The sequence below is a fragment of the Mobula birostris genome, chromosome 1 (assembly GCF_030028105.1).
Source record: "Mobula birostris isolate sMobBir1 chromosome 1, sMobBir1.hap1, whole genome shotgun sequence".
Taxonomy (NCBI): domain Eukaryota; kingdom Metazoa; phylum Chordata; class Chondrichthyes; order Myliobatiformes; family Myliobatidae; genus Mobula; species Mobula birostris.
Window position 1 is genome coordinate 158,513,532 of NC_092370.1, and position 17,034 is coordinate 158,530,565.

The window sequence follows — 17,034 nt, forward strand, 5'->3', positions numbered from 1 at the left end:
TATTGAGGAACAGAGGGACATGGGTGTAAAATTGCAATGATCCTTGAAACTTTCTGCATGGTAGATAAGAAGGCGTATAGAATATTGGCCTTCAGTAAACAAAAAACAGGGAGGTTAGCTTTATAAAACATTGGTCAAACCTCATCTAGAATATTGCACGCTTTTCTGATTACCACACTAAAGGAAAGATGTGATGGCACTGGAGAGGGTGCTAGGGAAGTTCACCAAGATTATGCCTGGGATGAAGTTTTTTTCAGCAAGGAAGGCTATCATGGCATCCAGCAGGATCTGGACCAACTGTAAAAATGGGCTGAAAAATGGCCTATTGGCCTTGTGGAAGAAGCCAAGGCCACTTGTGATGTTAGGTTTTGCTTTAGAGAAAGTAATAGCCTGCAAACCCTGCCAGAGCTGATGTGTATCCAATTCCATCTCTAACTTCAATTGGAGTTGTTTTTCAGTCCTTAAAATAGCCTTCTGTATGTTGTACCTGGACTTCTTGTATAGTTCTGGATCACAAATCTTGAAGCCACAGAACTAGTCCTCAGCAGACTATGAATCTCCTGGTTCATCCACACAGAGCTTGAAGAAGTCAATGACAACTGTGGCATATTCATTCAGGCTAAAAGTGAATCTCTGAATACTGTCCAGTCCACCAACTCAAAGCAGTCGTGTAAACACTCCTTTACCTCCCTTGACAATTCTTAATCCTCACCACTGGTGCTGTGGTCTTTAGACTCTGGCTATACGCCGGAAGTAGAAAGTACAGCCAGGTGATCGGGCTTTCCAAAGTGGGGGCGGGTGGCAGAGTAAGCGTTCTCAATGGTATATAACAGTGGTAAGTGTGTCGGCTCCTCTGATTCCACAGGTGATATGTTGGTGGTAGCTGTTCAGAGCCTTCTTCAAACTGGCCCGGTTGAAATCTCCAGCACTGACAGGGAAAGTATCAGGGTGTGCTGTTTCATGCCTGCTGATTACATTGCTCAGCTCATCCAGTGCCTGCCTGACGTTGGCCTGAATATACACCACCAACAGGATAATAGCAGAAAACTCCCTCAGCAGACAAAATGAACGGATTGCAATGGACAAAATTGGTCCTCCAGAAGATCAGAATAGTAATCTATGCATGGAGCCAAAAGAGATGGTGGAGATCTTAAATGGATTTTTTGCATCTGTATGTACTTAGGAGACAGACACAGAGTCTATAGAAGTGAGGCAAAACAGCAGTGAGGTCATGACCCTACACAGATTAAAGAGCAGGAGGTGTTTGCTGTCTTGAGGCAGATTAGAGTGGACAAATCCCCAGAGCTTAACAAGGTGCTCCCTTGGACCCTGTGGGAGACAAGTGCAGAAATTGCAGAGGCTCTGGCAGAGATATTTAATCATCCTTAGTGACAGGTAAGGTACCAAAGGATTGGAGGATAGCTAATGTTGTTCTGCTGTTTAATAAGGGCTATAAAAATAAACCAGGAAATCATAGGCCAGAGAGACTGACCTCAGTAGCGGGAAAGAAATTGGAAAGTATTCTAAGGGACTGGATATATGATCACTTAGAAAGAGATGGACTGATTAGGGATAGTCAACATGGCTTTGTGCATAGTAGGTAAGTCTAACCAATCTTATAGCTTTCCGAGGAAGTTACCAAGAAGTTTGAAGAAGGTAAAGCAATGCGGTATTGTCCACAAGGACTTTAGCAAGGCATTTGACAAGATCCTGCATGGGATGTTGGTCAAGAGGATTCAGTCCCTTGGTATTCTAGATGAGGTAGTAAATTGGATTAGATATTGGCTTTGTGGGAGAAGCCAGAGAGCGGTAGTGGAGGGTAGCCTGTCTGACTGGAGGCTTGTGGGTTGTGGAGTACCATAGGGATCGCTGCTGAGTCTGTTGTTGTTTGTCATCTATATCAATGATCTGGTCAATCATGTGCTTAACTGGATCAGCAAATTTGTGGATGACACCAGGATTGGGGTGTAGTGGATAGCAAAGAAGACTATCAGAGCTGGCAGCGGGATCTGCGCCAGCTGGAAAAATGGGCTGAAAAATGGCAGATGAAATTTAATGCAGACAAGTGTGAGGTGTTGCACTTTGGGAGGACCAACCAGGGTAGGTCTTACACAGTGAACAGTAGGGCACTGACGAATGCAGTAGAACACAGCTCCTAATTCATTGAAAGTGGTGCAACAGGTAGTTAGGATTGTAAGAAAAGCTTTTGGCACATTGACCTTCATAAATCAAAGTACTGAGTACAGGAGATGAGATGTTATGTTGAAGTTGTATTAGACATTGTTGAGGCCTAATTTGGAGTATTGTGTGCAGTTTTGGTCACCCACCTATAGGAAAGATGTAACCAAGGTTGGAAGAGTACAGAGAAAACTTACAAGGGTGTTGCTGGGACTGGAGGACCTGAGTTATAAGGAAAATTTGAATAGGATAGGACTTTATTCCTAGGAACTTAGAAGATTGAAGAGAAATTAGATAGAAGTGCACAAAATTTTGAGGGGTGTAGATAGGTTAAATGCAAGCGGGCTTTTTCCACTGAAGTTGGGTGGGAATACAACTAGAGGTCATGGGTTAAGGATGAAAGGTGAAATATTTAAGGGGAATATCAGGGGAAACCCCCTTACTCAGAAAAATGCATGCAAGCTCAATTTCAATGTCTAAGAGAAATTTAGATAGCTAGATGGATGGGAGAACTTGGAGGGCTATGGTCCAGGTGCAGGTCGATGGGAGTAGGTAGTTTAAATGGTTCAGCAAAGACTTGACGGGCCAAAGGGCCAATTTCTGTGCTGTACTTTTCTATGACTCTATGTGCCATGTATCTGCCTGCTAACCTAACTTGTCTAAATAACATTGGAGCCTCTTCACATCGTCCTGGTGGCTCATATCAATCCTCAGCTTTATGTCATTTATATACTTAAAGATATTAAATTTAGTTCCTCATCCAAATCATTGACAGATGTTGTGAATAGCTGTAGACCAAGCACTGGTCTCTGTGGCATTGCATCTGTAAACTATCTACGTGCCACCTTCAAAAAGATCCATCTATTTCTACTCTCTGGTCCTCCTAGTTTCAAATCGGTACACTGGCTCAGCATTTAACACAATCATTTCTGCAGGTCTGATTGAAAAGCTCCAAAACCTGGACCTCTGTACCTCCCTCTGCAACTGGATCCTCGACTTCCTCACGGGATGACTCTAGTCTGTGCGGATCGGAAATAATATCTCCACCTCGCTGATAATCAACACTGGTGCACCTTAAGTATGTGTGCCTAGCCCACACTCATAACTACTCTCATAACTACTTTGACTATACCTCTTCCCACCTTGCCACATGCAAAAATGCCATTCCCTATTCCCAGTTCCTCCGTCTCCGCCTCATCTGCTCCCAGGATGAGGCTTTCTGTTCCAGGACATCTCAAACGTTCTCTTTCTTTAAGGATGAGGGTTTCCCTTCTGCCGTCATCAATGATGCCCTCACCCGCATTTCCTCCATTTCCCGCACTTCAGCCCTCACCCCATCCTCCCATCACCACAACAGGGACAGAGTTCCCCTTGTCCTCACCTACCACCCAACCAGCCTCCGGATCTAGCACATTATCCTCCGCAACTTCTGCCACCTTCAACAGGACCCCACCACTAAGCACATCTTTCCCTCTCCACCCCTCTCCGCCTTCTGCAGGGATCGGTCCCTCCGTGACTCCCTGGTCCACACGTCCCTCCCCACGGATCTCCCACCCAGCACCTATCCCTGTAAGCGTAAGTGCTACACCTGTCCCTACACCTCCTCTCTTGCCACCATTCAGGGCCCCAAACAGTCCTTCCGAGTGAGGCAACACTTCACTTGTGAGCCTGTTAGGGTCATCTATTGCATCCGGTGCTCCCAGTGCAGCCTCCTCTACATCAGTGAAACCCGACGCAGATTGGGGGACCACTTCGTTGAGCACCTCTGCTCTGTCCGCCACAACAGACAGGATCTCCCGGTTGCCACCCACTTCAACTCTGCTTCACATTCCCATTCGGATATGTCCATACATGGCCTCCTCTACTGCCATGATGAGGCTAAACTCAGGCTGGAGGAGCAACACCTCATATATTGTCTAGGTAGTCTCCAGCCCCTTGGTATGAACATAGTATTCTCCAACTTCTTGTAGTTCCCTCCCCCTCCCTTCCTCTATCCCTATTTCACTCTGCCCCCTCCTCCAGCTGCCTATCACCTCCCTTTTGGTTCCGCCTCCTTCTACTACTCATTGTGCTTTCCCCTATTCTTTCTTCACCTTTCCTGCCTATCACCTCCCTTTTGGTTCCGCCTCCTTCTACTACTCATTGTGCTTTCCCCTATTCTTTCTTCACCTTTCCTGCCTATCACCTCCCTGCTTCCCCTCCCCCACCCCTTTATCTTTCCCCTTACTGGTTTTTCACCTGGAACCTACCAGTCTTCTCCTTCCCACCCTCCCCCCACCTTCTTTATAGGGCCTCTGCCCCTTCCCTCTTCAGTCCTGACAAAGGGTTCCGGCTCAAAACGTTGACTATTCGTTTCCACGAGTTCCTCCAGCATCTTGTGAGTGTGTGCTTAGCCTACTGCTCTACACTCTATCTCTACACCCATGACTGTGAGGCTAGGCAAAGCTCAAATGCCATCTATAAATTTCCTGATGACACAGCTAAAGTTGGCAGAATTTCAGATGGTGAAGAGAAGCATACAAGAGCGAGATATATCAGCTAGTTGAGTGGCATCGAAGCAAAAGCATTGCACTCAATGTCAATAAGACAAAAGAACTGATTGTAGACTTCGAAAGAGGTAAGGTGAGGGAACCCACACCAGTCCTCATGGAGAGGCAGAAGTGGAAAGAGTGAACAATTTCAAGTTTCTGGGTGTCAGCATCTCTGAGGACCTATTCTGGACCCAAAATATTAATACAGTTACAAAGCAGGCTTGACAACTGGGTTTGGGGAATTTTGGTATGTCACCAAAGACACTCGCAAATTTCTACTGATGTACTGTGGAGAGCATTCTAACTGGCAGCATCACCGTCTGGCATGTTGGGGTGGGGTACTGCACAGGATCAAAATAAGCTGCACAGAGTTGTGAATTCAGACAGCTCCATCATGGGCACTAGACTCCCCAGCACCCAGGTCATCTTCAAGAAGCAACTCCTCAAAAAGGTAGCATCCGTTATGAAGAACCCCCATTACCCAGGACAAGCCCCCTTGCATTGCTACAATCAGAGAGGAGGCACGCACTCAGTGATTCAGGAGTAACTTCTTCCCCTCTGCAATCAGATTTCTGAATGGACATTGAACCCATGAACACAACCTCAATACTTTTTTTTTGCACTACTTAGTTAATTTAACTATTTTATATACATATATTTACTGTAATTCATAGATTTTATTACTACATTTTGCAATGTACTGCTGCCACATAACAACAAATTTCACAACATATGCCAGTGATATTAAACCTGATTCTGATTCTTCAGATAGTACTCCCAAATTCTTATGTGGGATCCAGTTAAAATGCTTCTGAAAATTCAAATATGAGAGGTGATTGATAAGTTCATGGCCTAAGGTAGAAGGAGTCAATTTTAGAACACCTAGCACATTTATTTTTCCTACATTTACACACTTAGTCCAGTGGTCGTGGAGCATACGGATCCCTCCTTTGCAGAAGTCGGCGTCTTGGACCTCCAGAAAGTGGTCCACAACAGGGGTGATTGATATGTTTGTGGCCTACGGTAGGAGATGAGTTATTAACTTCAAACTTTCTGCATAATCACTCAAAGAGTTGAACTGCATGTGCATGTAACGAGAGCTGTATAACTCATCTCCTTCTACTGTAGGTCACAAACTTATCAATCACCCCTGCTGCGGACCACTTGGAGGTCCAAGATGCTCTCATTACATGCATGTGCAGTTCAACTCTTTGAGTAAAAATGCAGAAAGTTTGAAGTTAATAACTCATTTCCTTCTACCTTAGGCCACGAACTTATCAATCACTCCTGCTGTGGACCACTTCTACAAGGAAGGGATCCGTCTGCTCCATGACCACTGGACTAAGTGTGTAAATGTAGGAGGGGGCGATGTTGAAAAATAAATGTGCTAGGTTTTCTAAAATTGACTCCTTCTACCTTAGGCCACAAACTTATCAATCACCCCTCGTACATCATATCTGCCAGTTACATTCTCAAAAAAATCTCCAGTAGACGTGTTAAGTATGATTCTGTGTTCATAAACCATGCTGATTTTGTCCAGTCCTCTTTATGCTTTGCCAAATGTTCTGTTACTGCATCATTTATAAAAGATTCTTGCACTTTCTCTTCCTCTTCTTCTCAATGTCCAATGTCACCTATTGTATGAAAGTGGAGCTCTCCATGGGTTTGACTGAAGCTGTACCAGGGACTCCACTCTTTAAAAATGTAAGTAAAAATAGTGATTTACTTTAAACAGTGGAGTTACATTTGGCCCACCCCAATGTGTAGGAGCTGCTCGGTGCCAAAGGGATATTGAGAAGATAACCATCTTCTTTTTGTCCTCCTTTGTTTAATTCTAAACTGCTCCCAATTCTCAAACCCGATTCTTTTTCTAACAACTATAGCTGCCTCCCTTTTGAAACCAATACTCTCCTTAATTTCCTTTGCAATCCATAATTGAGTGCCCTTTGTGCCAGACAGGAATAAATAACTGCTGTAATTAATTGTATAAATTATTTAAAAATAATATCCATTGCCCATAAACTATCATCTCATTTACTGAAGTTCCGAATCTATCACAGCCACCCCGCAAAGGAAAAAGCAAGTTTTGGTAAGTCCTGATACAGCATTCTGACCTGAAACATTTCAGGTCAAACCCCTAAATCAGGACTTACAGTACTTACCACAGATGATACTTGACCCACTGAATTCCTCCAGCAGATTATTTGTTACCTTTTATAACATTTGGACAGACAAGGTCCAGTTGGGCTTAGTGTGTGGGAAATTGTGTCTAAGAAATATCTTAGAATTTTTCTAAGATAACCGGAGGATAAATGAGGGTAGGCCAGTGGGCATTGCCTGGCCATTGATAAGGGCCTGTATGAGAGGCTAGTCCAAAAAGTCAAATCGCACCAAGATTTGGGGGTGTAGTGGATACCGAGGAAGACTATCATGGCTTGCAACGGGATCTGAACCAACTGCAAAAACGGGCTAAAAGTTGGCAGATGGAATTTAATGCGAGGCGTTGCATTTCAGTAGGATGAACCAGGGTAGGACTTACACAGTGAATGGTAGGGCACTGGGGAGTGTGGTAGAACAAAGGGGTCAGGTCCTTAATTCGTTGAAAGTGGTGGCACAGGTAGATACGGTCATAAGGAAAGCTTTTAGTGCATTGGCCTTCATAAATCAAAGTCTTGTGTGCAGGAGATGGGATATTTTGTTGAAGTTGTATAAGACACTGGTGAGGCCTAATTTGGAGTATTTTGTGTTGTTTTGGTCACCCACCTATGGGAAAGATGTAAATAAGGTTGAAAGAATACAGAGAAAATTTACAAGGATGTTGCCAGGACTGGAGGACCTGAGTTATATAGAAATATTGATTGGGTTGGGACTTTATTCCTTGGAATGTAGAAGACTGAGAGGAGATTTTATAGAGGTATACAAAATTATGAGTATAGATAGGGTAAATACAAGCAGGCTTTTTCCACTGAGGTTGGTTGGGACTACAGCTAGAGGTCATGGGCTAAAGGTGAAAGGTGAAAAGTTTAAAAGGAACATGAGGGGAAACTTCTTCACTTGGAGGTTTGTGAGGGTGTGGAATGAACTGCCAGTGCAAGTGGTGCATTCAAGCTTGATTTCAGAGTTTAAGAGGTTTGGATCAGTACATGGATGGTAGGGGTGTGGAGGGCCATGTCCTGGTGCAGGTTGATGGGATTAGGCAGTTTAAATGGGTCACCATAGACCAGATGGGCCAAAGGGCCTTTCTATGACTCCATGACTCTAAGTGGTATGATTGACAGGGAAGAGATAATCAAAAATTACAGCAGGGGTTTTGATCACCTTGGTAAATGGGCCAAGGATTGCCAAATGACTTTCATAAGAACATAAGAAATAGGAGCAGGAGTTGGCCTTCTGGTCCGTCGAGCATGCTCCGCCATTCAGTAAGATTATGGCTGATCTGGCCATGGACTCAGCTACACCTACCTGCCTTTTCCCCATAAACCTTAATTCTCCTGCTATGCAAAAATCAATCTAACTGTGTCTTAAATGTGCTTAATCAGATAGCCTTCACTACTTCCCTGGGCTGAGAATTCCACAGATTGTCTACTCGCTGGGTTTAGCAATTTCTCTTCATCTTTGTCCTAAATCTATTTCCCTGAATATTAAGGCTATGTCTCCTAGTTCCAGTCCTACCAGTGTAAACAATTTTCCTGTCTATATGTTATCTATCCCACTCATATTTTATAAGTCTCTATAAGATTTCCCTTTTATTCTTCTGAATTCCAGCGAGTATAGTTTCAAACAGGTATGTTTAATGTCAGAGTGTGGGCACGTGGCCAAGTGGTTAAGGCATTGGACTAGCTATCTGAAGGTTGTGAGTTCGAGCCCCAGCTGAGGCAACGTGTTGTGTCCTTGAGAAGGCACGTAATCACATATTGCTCTGCAACGACACTGGTGCCAAGCTGTATGGGTCCTAATGCCCTTCCCTTGGACGACATTGGTGTCATGGCGAGGGGAGACTTGCAGCGTGGGCAACTGCTGGTCTTCCATACAACCTTGCCCAGACCTGCGCCCTGGAGAGTGAAGACTTTCCAGGCGCAGATCCATGGTCTCGCAAGACTAACGGATGTCTTTAATTTAATGTCAGAGTAATGTATACAATATAAATCCTGAAATTCTTTTTCTTCACAAACATCCATGAAAACAGAAGAAAAGTCCAAAGAATGAATGTAGTTAAAATGTTAGAACCTCAAAGCCACCCCCCCAGCTCCTCCTCCCATGCACAAGCAGCAGCAAGGCAACAACCCCTCCCCACAACCCGCACCAGCAAAACAGCAACAGCATCCTCTAATGAGCACTCAAGCATGCAGCAAAGTATCAATAAAGACACAGACTTTTAGTACCCCAAAAACTGCTCGCTTTGACATACCACTGGCTTTCTCTCTCTCCCCAATAAGGGAAAAAGGGGTGTCCCCATTTCACAGCGAGAGGGGAGGCATAACAAAACAACTCACTGATTTACCATGTTAATAGTTTGTTGCATCACCTTTTCCAAGCTCTGCTCCCAGAGAGTCGGCACCAAAAAGGCGCAGCTCTCTGGACACACAACCCCCGGCAGCTAATCCGCTGCTTCCACCGTTCCGTGTTCTTCCCTGACGCTTCAGTCAGGGGCAACGACCTAGAATCAGCACGTCTCCAGAGCCATGAAATTCCAGAACCCTGAAGGCACGCTCGTCTTCCAGGCCGCGTCCTTGGGATATCAAAAAGCAGCCGGTCATGAGGCCCTGAGAGCGGGTCCCATTCCCGTAATGAACCAAAGTCAGAGCATAGCTCCAGATCAGGGTCTTCAAAAGAACCCCCCACACTCCGAAAAGGAAAAAAGAGATATCAAAGATAGAAATAAAGCTGTTTCCAAAGATGCAAGCAAAGAAGTCGCCGTTTAGCACCATTAGTGCTAGGTGAGAAGTGACATAGTGCACTACCTCTAAAACTAATATATCTTCCCTCAGGATGGAGATGAGACCCCGTGCAGCACTCTAGGTGCAGCCTCACCAGTACTCTGTACAGTTGCAGCACACCTTTCTGCTCTTACATTTCAATTCTTTAGCAAAGAAGGCCAATATTCTATTCTCACCGTTGCCTGTGAGGAGCTTGTACATTCTCCCCGTGATCGTGTGGGTTTCCTCCCATAGTCCAAAGACAGAACAACTGGTAGGTTAATTGGCCATTGTAAGTTGTCCCATGATTAGGCTAGGGTTAAAATCTGGGGGTTGCTGGTTGTCGCAGCTCGAAGGGCCAGAAGGGCCTATTCCATGCTGTATCTCAATAAATAAATATACAATTTCCCCTTTTTGGTAACATTGTGAGCTGTATTGGGCCTCATGTCTTAGAAAGTATGTGCTGGCATTGGAGAGGGTCCAAAAGAGGTTGAAAGAGTGATCTGAAAAAAGGTTAATGTATGCCAAGTGTTCAATGGCTCTGAGCCTGTACTCACTGGAGTTCAGAAGAATGAGGAGGGATCTCATTGAAACCTATCAAATACTGAAAGGCCTAGATAGAGTGAACATGGAGAGGATGTTTGCAATAGTGGGAGAGTCTAGCGCCAGAAGGCACAGCCTCAGAATAGAAGGACGTGTCTTCAGAACAGGAATAAGCAGGGATTTCTTTTGCCGGACAGTAGTGGAATTCATTGCCACAGATGGCTGTGATGGCCAAATCATTGGGTATATTTAAAGTGGAATTTGATAGGCTCTTAATTAGTAATGGAATCAAAGATTAAAGGGAGAAAGCAGCAGAATGGGATTGAGAGGGAAAATAAATCAGCCATGAATATTCCAGTGGAGCAGACCTGATGAACTGAATGGCCTAATTATGCTCCTACGTCCTATGGTCTAACCTGCTAAGCTGCAAATCTTTTGCAATTCATGCATAAACACTCCTAAGACCCTCTGCAGAACGGCATGCTGCAATCTTTCACCATATAAACAATAATCTGATCTTCTATTTTTTTCTTCCAAAGGTAGAAACATAGAAAATAGGTGCAGGAGTAGGCCATTCGGCCCTTCGAGCTGGCACCGCCACTCAGTATGATCATGGCTGATCATCCAACTCAGAACCCTGTACCAGCCTTCCCTCCATACCCCCTGATCCCTTTAGCCACAAGGGCCATATCTAACTCCCTCCTTAATATAGCCAATGAACTGGCCTCAACTGTTTCCTGTGGCAGAGAATTCCACAGATTCACCACTCTCTGTGTGAAGAAGTTTTTCCTCATCTCGGTCCTAAAAGGCTTCCCCTTTATCCTCAAACTGTGACCCCTCGTTCTGGACTTCTCCAACATTGGGAACAATCTTCCTGCATCTAGCCTGTCCAATCCCTTTAGAATTTTATACGTTTCAATAAGATCCCCCCTCAATCTTCTAAATTCCAACGAGTATAAGCCTAATCGATCCAGTCTTTCATCATATGAAAGTCCTGCCATCCCAGGAATCAATCTGGTGAACCTTCTTTGTACTCCCTCTATGGCAAGGATGTCTTTCCTCAGATTAGGAGACCAAAACTGCACACAATACTCCAGGTGTGGTCTCACCAAGGCCTTGTACAACTGCAGCAGTACCTCTCTGCTCCTGTACTCGAATCCTCTTGCTATGAATGCCAGCATACCATTCGCCTTTTTCACCGCCTGCTGTACCTGCATGCCCACTTTCAATGACTGGTGTATAATGACACCCAGGTCTCGTTGCACCTCCCCTTTTCCTAATCGGCCACCATTCAGATAATAATCTGTTTTCCTGTTTTTGCCACCATTGTACTCCACCTGCCAGACCCTTGCCCACTCACTTAACCTGTCTATATCTCTCTGTGGACTCTCTGCAAAATTTGTTTTCTACTCAACTTAGTGTCATCAGTAAACTTAGATATGCTACTCTTGGACCTCTCTTCCAAATTGTTCATGAATACAGTGAGGAGCAGCACTCCGCTCACCCGACCACCAACCACAGATAGGTCACTTTATCCCACCTCTCTGCCTCCTATGAGTTAAATGGTCTTCTATCCATGTTACCCCTAACTTCATGTATCCTTATCTGATGACGCCTTTTATGCAGCACCTATCAAATGCCTTCCGGAAATCCTAGTATACAACATCCACCCGTTCCCCTTTATTCACTGCGCTCATTGTATCCTCAAAAAACTCCGGTAAGCTTGTCAAACAGGACATACCCTTCATGATTCCATGAATTCAATTCAGATAGAGGCAGTGATTGCATTTTGGGAAATCTAAACCAGGGTAGGACTTGTATAATGGATAGTAAGGCCACAGCGAATGCCAGGAACAAGTACAAAGCTCACTGAAAATGTCATCACAGGTAGACGGAGTGGTGAAGGTGATGTTCGCCATGCTGGTCTTCATCAATGAGTTACAGAATTTGTGCTGTTGCAGTTGTACAAGAATCTGGAGAGATTGCACTGGAATATTATTACAGTTTTGGTTACCTCGTGGTAGGAAAGATGCTGAGAAGACGTATGAGGACACTGCCAGGATTTTAGGGTCCTGAGTTGGCAGGGGAGATTGGGCAGGCTCAGACTTCAGCCTTTCGAGCAGATAAGAATGAGAAGCAAGCTTATGAAGATGTGCAAGTTTGTAGGATGAATGCATATGTTCTTCCCTCCCGAGAAAGGGGAACCTAGAACAAGAGGGCACAGGTTTAAGCTGAGAGGTATAAGATTTTTAAGATGTCACCACACAGAGGTGTGCATGTACAGTACAGAATAAAAGTGGTTGGGACAGGTACGATAACAACAATCAATAGACTTTTTGACAAGTACATGGACAGTAGGGATTTCGAGGGTTAAGGGCCAAATGCATGAAAATCCAGAATGGGGAATGTGGAATGAGATGAAAATGGGGCTGATGGGGAAGTTAAAGGTGAGGAGAGAGTGTAGGTTAAGTGAGGAGGGGTAGGTGGTAATGACAGATGAAGGCAATGGAGGTGAAGGGGAGGGATAACAGAGATTGAGGGAAAATGGGGAGTGAGGGGATTAAAACTGATGGAGTGGGGAGGTGAGGAAATAAAGGGAGGGGACAGTGAGGGGAGGGTTGTATTGAAGTGGAAAGAGGGTGGAGAGTGAGATGGGAAGTGAGGGTGACGAGGAAGTGAGTGGGTGGGGGTGAGATGGGGAAGTGAAGGGGTGGGGGATGATGGGGAAGTCGAGGGTGAGTGGGGGAGAGGACGACTGGGAGGGTTGGGGCCACTGGGAGTGAGGGAGACCGACGGAGACGCGAGGGGAGGGGAGGGGGAATAGCTTGAGTGAAACCCATGCAAAGCTTCACTTCCTTAGAGTGAGTGTCGTCGGGCGGGGAGAAGGAGGAGAAAGGGGAGGAAGAGAAATTGAAGAGCGGGAGGGAACGCCGGCGGTAGAAGGGGAGCGGAGAATAACGCCCGTGTGCCCGGGGAGCCGAAGCAGCCGGGACCGGTTCGTGAGCAGAGTGGCGGCGAGAGACAGGATCCCGGGACCGGCTTCCGCGCCGCTCCGATCTGGCCGGGCTCGGCCGGGGCAGCGTGAGGGCACGGAGCGGGCTCCGGCCGGCTGCAGCTCCGCCATGGCAGCTAATATGTACCGGGTCGGAGGTAAGAGGCTCTCGGTCTGGGAGAACAGGGCTGGTTCCGGTCCCGGCAACCATATCCCGGGATGCAAGATCCAGCGAGCGAGCGACCCCGCACGCTTGATGTTCATCTTGCCCCAACCCCTGCCCCCGTTCTTCGCGACCCCCACTCCACCCCACCGTCGTACTCACATCCCTCTCCCCGGGAGTCCCAGTTCACCTACGGTCTCCTCTGCACCGTCCGCCCCTTTCCTCCTTCAGTCCCAGCCTCAAAACCGACCCCTCTTCCCCAAACCCCGTCCCGTCTTTGCCAAATCCCCTCACCCCATAACCCCCCTACTCAAACCCCCTAACCGAAAACCCATCCACCTCTACCCAAAACCCCCAACCACCCCTACCCAACCCCCCATCCACCCATCCCCAAAAACCCCAGCCAAACCCCTATCCACCCCAACCTCCAACCACCCTTACCCAAACCCCCCATCCACCCCTCCCCGAAACCCCCAGCCAAACCCCCATCCACCCCAACCCCCATCCACCCCTACCCAAACCCCCAACCACCCCTAACCAAACCCCCATCCACCCTTACCCAAACCCCCCATCCACCCTTACCCAAACCCCCCATCCACCCCTACCCAAACCCCCAACCACCCCTACCCAAACCCCCATCCACCCTTACCCAAACCCCTTACCCCGTCCACCCCTTACCCCAAACCCCCATGACCCCTTACCTACAATACCCATTCACCTGTTAGCCGAAACCTCCGTCCCCTCTTCCCCAAGCCCTCCCCACCCCCCTTCCCCAAGCCCTCCTTCTCTCCCCCTCCCCACTACTTCCCCAAACCCCTCACCCCCCCCCACCCCTGGTCCCTCTCCACCCCACCTCCCTACCTCTGGTTCCTCTCTACCCTCTCCCCCCCCCCCAATGCGTCTCCATTCTTCCCCCCCCCGACCTTCTCCACCCCCCCCCGACCTTCTCCACCCCCCCCGACCTTCTCCACCCCCTATCCTCTCTCCTCCCTGTAACCCTCTTCTCCCAGCTTCTGGGCACCACACACCCATCCTGTCCACCTCACCCCGCCGCCCCATCTGCACTATACCTCCGCCCTCTTCACTCTGTAACCCACACCCTACTGCCCTCTCCCCACTCCACCTTTACACTATTCAGTGAAGGGAAACAAAAATATTTAATTTCGGTGCTATTTCTTTATTTCCCAATATAATTTCTCTGTGTCTCAGTCTGAAAAGCATTTACGTTAATTAATCTTTTCCTTCTTTGCATACCTTTAAAGGTTTTCCCAGCATGTTTACACTTATTGCAAAACTACTCGTATTCTACTGGTAAGGTACACAGACCTGTCTCTCTGTGTAGGCCCACTCTGCTGTACACCCCAGGGTTCTGAAAGAGGTGGCTGAAGAGATTGTAGAGGCATTAGTAATGATCTTCCAAGAATCACTAGATTCTGGAATGGTTCTGGAGGACTGGAAAATTGCAAATGTCACCCCATTCTTCAAGAAGGGTGAGAGGCAGAAGGAAGGAAACTATAGGCCGGTTAGTCTGACCTCAGTGGTTGGGAAGGTGCTGAAGTCGATTATTAAGGATGAGGTCTCAGGGTACTTGGAGTCACATGATTACATAAGCCATAGTCAGCATAGTTTCCACAAAGAAAAATCTTGCCTGGAATTATTTGAAGAAATAACAAGCAGGATAGACAATGAAGAATTGGTTGATGTTGTGTACTTGGACTTTCTGAAGCCCTTTGACAAGGTGCCACACATGAGGCTATTTAGCAAATTAGGAGCCCATTGCATTACAGGAAAGATTCCAGCAATGGCTGATTTGCAGGAGGCAAAGAGTGGGAATAAAGGGAGTCTTTTCTGATTGACTGCCAGTGACTAGTGGTAGGGGTCTGTGTTGGGACAGATTCTTTTTAAGTTATATGTCAACGATTTGGGTGATGGAATTGATGGTTTTATTGCAAAGTTTGCAGATGATATGAAAATAGGTGGAGGGACAGGTAGTTTTCAGGAAGTAGGGAGGCTTCAGAAGGCCAGACAGATAAGGAGAATGGGCAAAGAAGTGGCAAGTGGAATATGGTGTCAGGCAGTGTGTGGTCGTGCACTTTGGTGGAGGAAATGAAAGGGTAGACTATTTTCTAAATGGAGAGAAAATTATATAAAATCTGAGGCACAAAGCGACATGTGATTCCTTGTGCAGGGTTCCCTAAAGATTAATTTGCAGGTTGAGTCAGTGGTGAGGTAGGCAAATGCAATGTTTGCATTCATTTCAAGGGGACTAGAATATAAAAGCAAGGATGTAAAGTTGAGATTTTATAAAACACTGGTGAGGCCTCACTTGGAGTATTGTGAGCAGTTTTGGGCCCTTTATGTTAGAAAGGATGTGCTGAAGCTGGAAAGGGTTCAAAGGAGGTTCACGAAAATGATTCCAGGATTGAGCAGCTTGTCACGTGAAGAGCGTTTGATGGCTCTGGGCCGGTACACACTGGAATTCAGAAGAAAGAGTGGTGACTTAATTAAAACTTACTGAATGGGAAAGGCCTTGATAGAGTGGATGTGGAGAGGATGTTTCCTATGGCGGGGGAGTGTAAGACCAGAGGACACAGCCTCAGAATAGAGAGGCATCCTTTTAGAATGGAACAGAGGAGGAATTTCTTTAGCCAGAGAGTGGTGAATATGTGGAATTTGTTGCCACAGGCAGCTGTGGAAGCCCGGTCTTTACGTATATTTAAGGGAAAGTTTGATAGATTCATGACTGGTCAGAGCATGAAGGGATATTGGTTGGGGGGGGTGGTGTAGGGGAAGATAGGAGATTGGGGCTGAAAGGAAAAATGGATCAACCACGATGAAATGGTGGAGCAGACTCGATGGGCCAAATGGCTTAGTTCTGCTCCTTGGTCTTCTGGTCTAATGGTATCCCGATAATATTTTGGACTTTAATTACGCTAGCATTTCATTCTCGATTTAAGTTTCCCAGATGCTGTGGTTCGATTTGAACACATTTGCAGATTAGTTGTTCAGGCTCTTCGATGCGTGTTTGGTCACTAAACAACTGCGAAGTGCAAACTTTCTTTACCTGCAGAATATAACCTTTCCATTTGTTCATCTGTTCCAGGTATCTCACTTGCCTCCATCCATTTATATACCTTTTCCTATGTCTTTGCCGTATTCTTTGTCCCTGTCTGCCGTGAGCCCCTCAATACTTGTCTAAAGTTGTCTCTTGTGTGATGTATGTTCGTGTGACTGAGCCTGTGACTGTCTAATTACGGGTCATTTGAGGGAATGGAAGAACCCTGAAGTGAAAATGAGTTGACAAAGTGGAAAAAATGATGATGCATTCCATTGTGGAGGGAACTGAGTTCAGTTTTTCAAGAAATTGAATTCAGTGTAAATAGCCCTGTGAGATAGGAACCTATGTATTTAAAACGTTTGAATTATTTTAAGAAATAAACTGGGTGACAAGAGAGACCTATGCACTGTGGCGTGGACTTCAGTGAATGCACTGTTCGTTATCTTGTATCACGGGAACTAAAGTGAGGATTACCTGGTACCTTTCGGAGAAGAAGTGAATAATCGACTGCATCAACAGCGAAATGAGTTTGGTTTAAAATACCTCCAAGTTGATCGCTTTGGGACCCAAGCCATTTCATTGTCTAAAATGGTCACATCATGTTGACGATGCTGCGCTTTTTGTTTGTGAAGTGCTTCAGAACTCATATGCCA

The 17,034-nt window shown here is 46.1% G+C and overlaps 1 protein-coding gene across 2 annotated transcripts in view; it reads left to right on the forward strand.

Annotated features, from left to right (window-relative positions):
- Positions 1-13,009: 13,009 nt before the first annotated feature.
- Positions 13,010-17,034, forward strand: part of mta1 (metastasis associated 1) — a 149,118-nt gene continuing 145,093 nt past the window's right edge. For both annotated transcript variants that reach the window (XM_072264908.1, XM_072264917.1), the window contains exon 1: positions 13,010-13,318. In XM_072264908.1, coding sequence (XP_072121009.1) covers positions 13,291-13,318 — 28 coding nt within the window. In that variant the 5' untranslated portion in view covers positions 13,010-13,290. The remainder of the gene's footprint in view (positions 13,319-17,034) is intronic.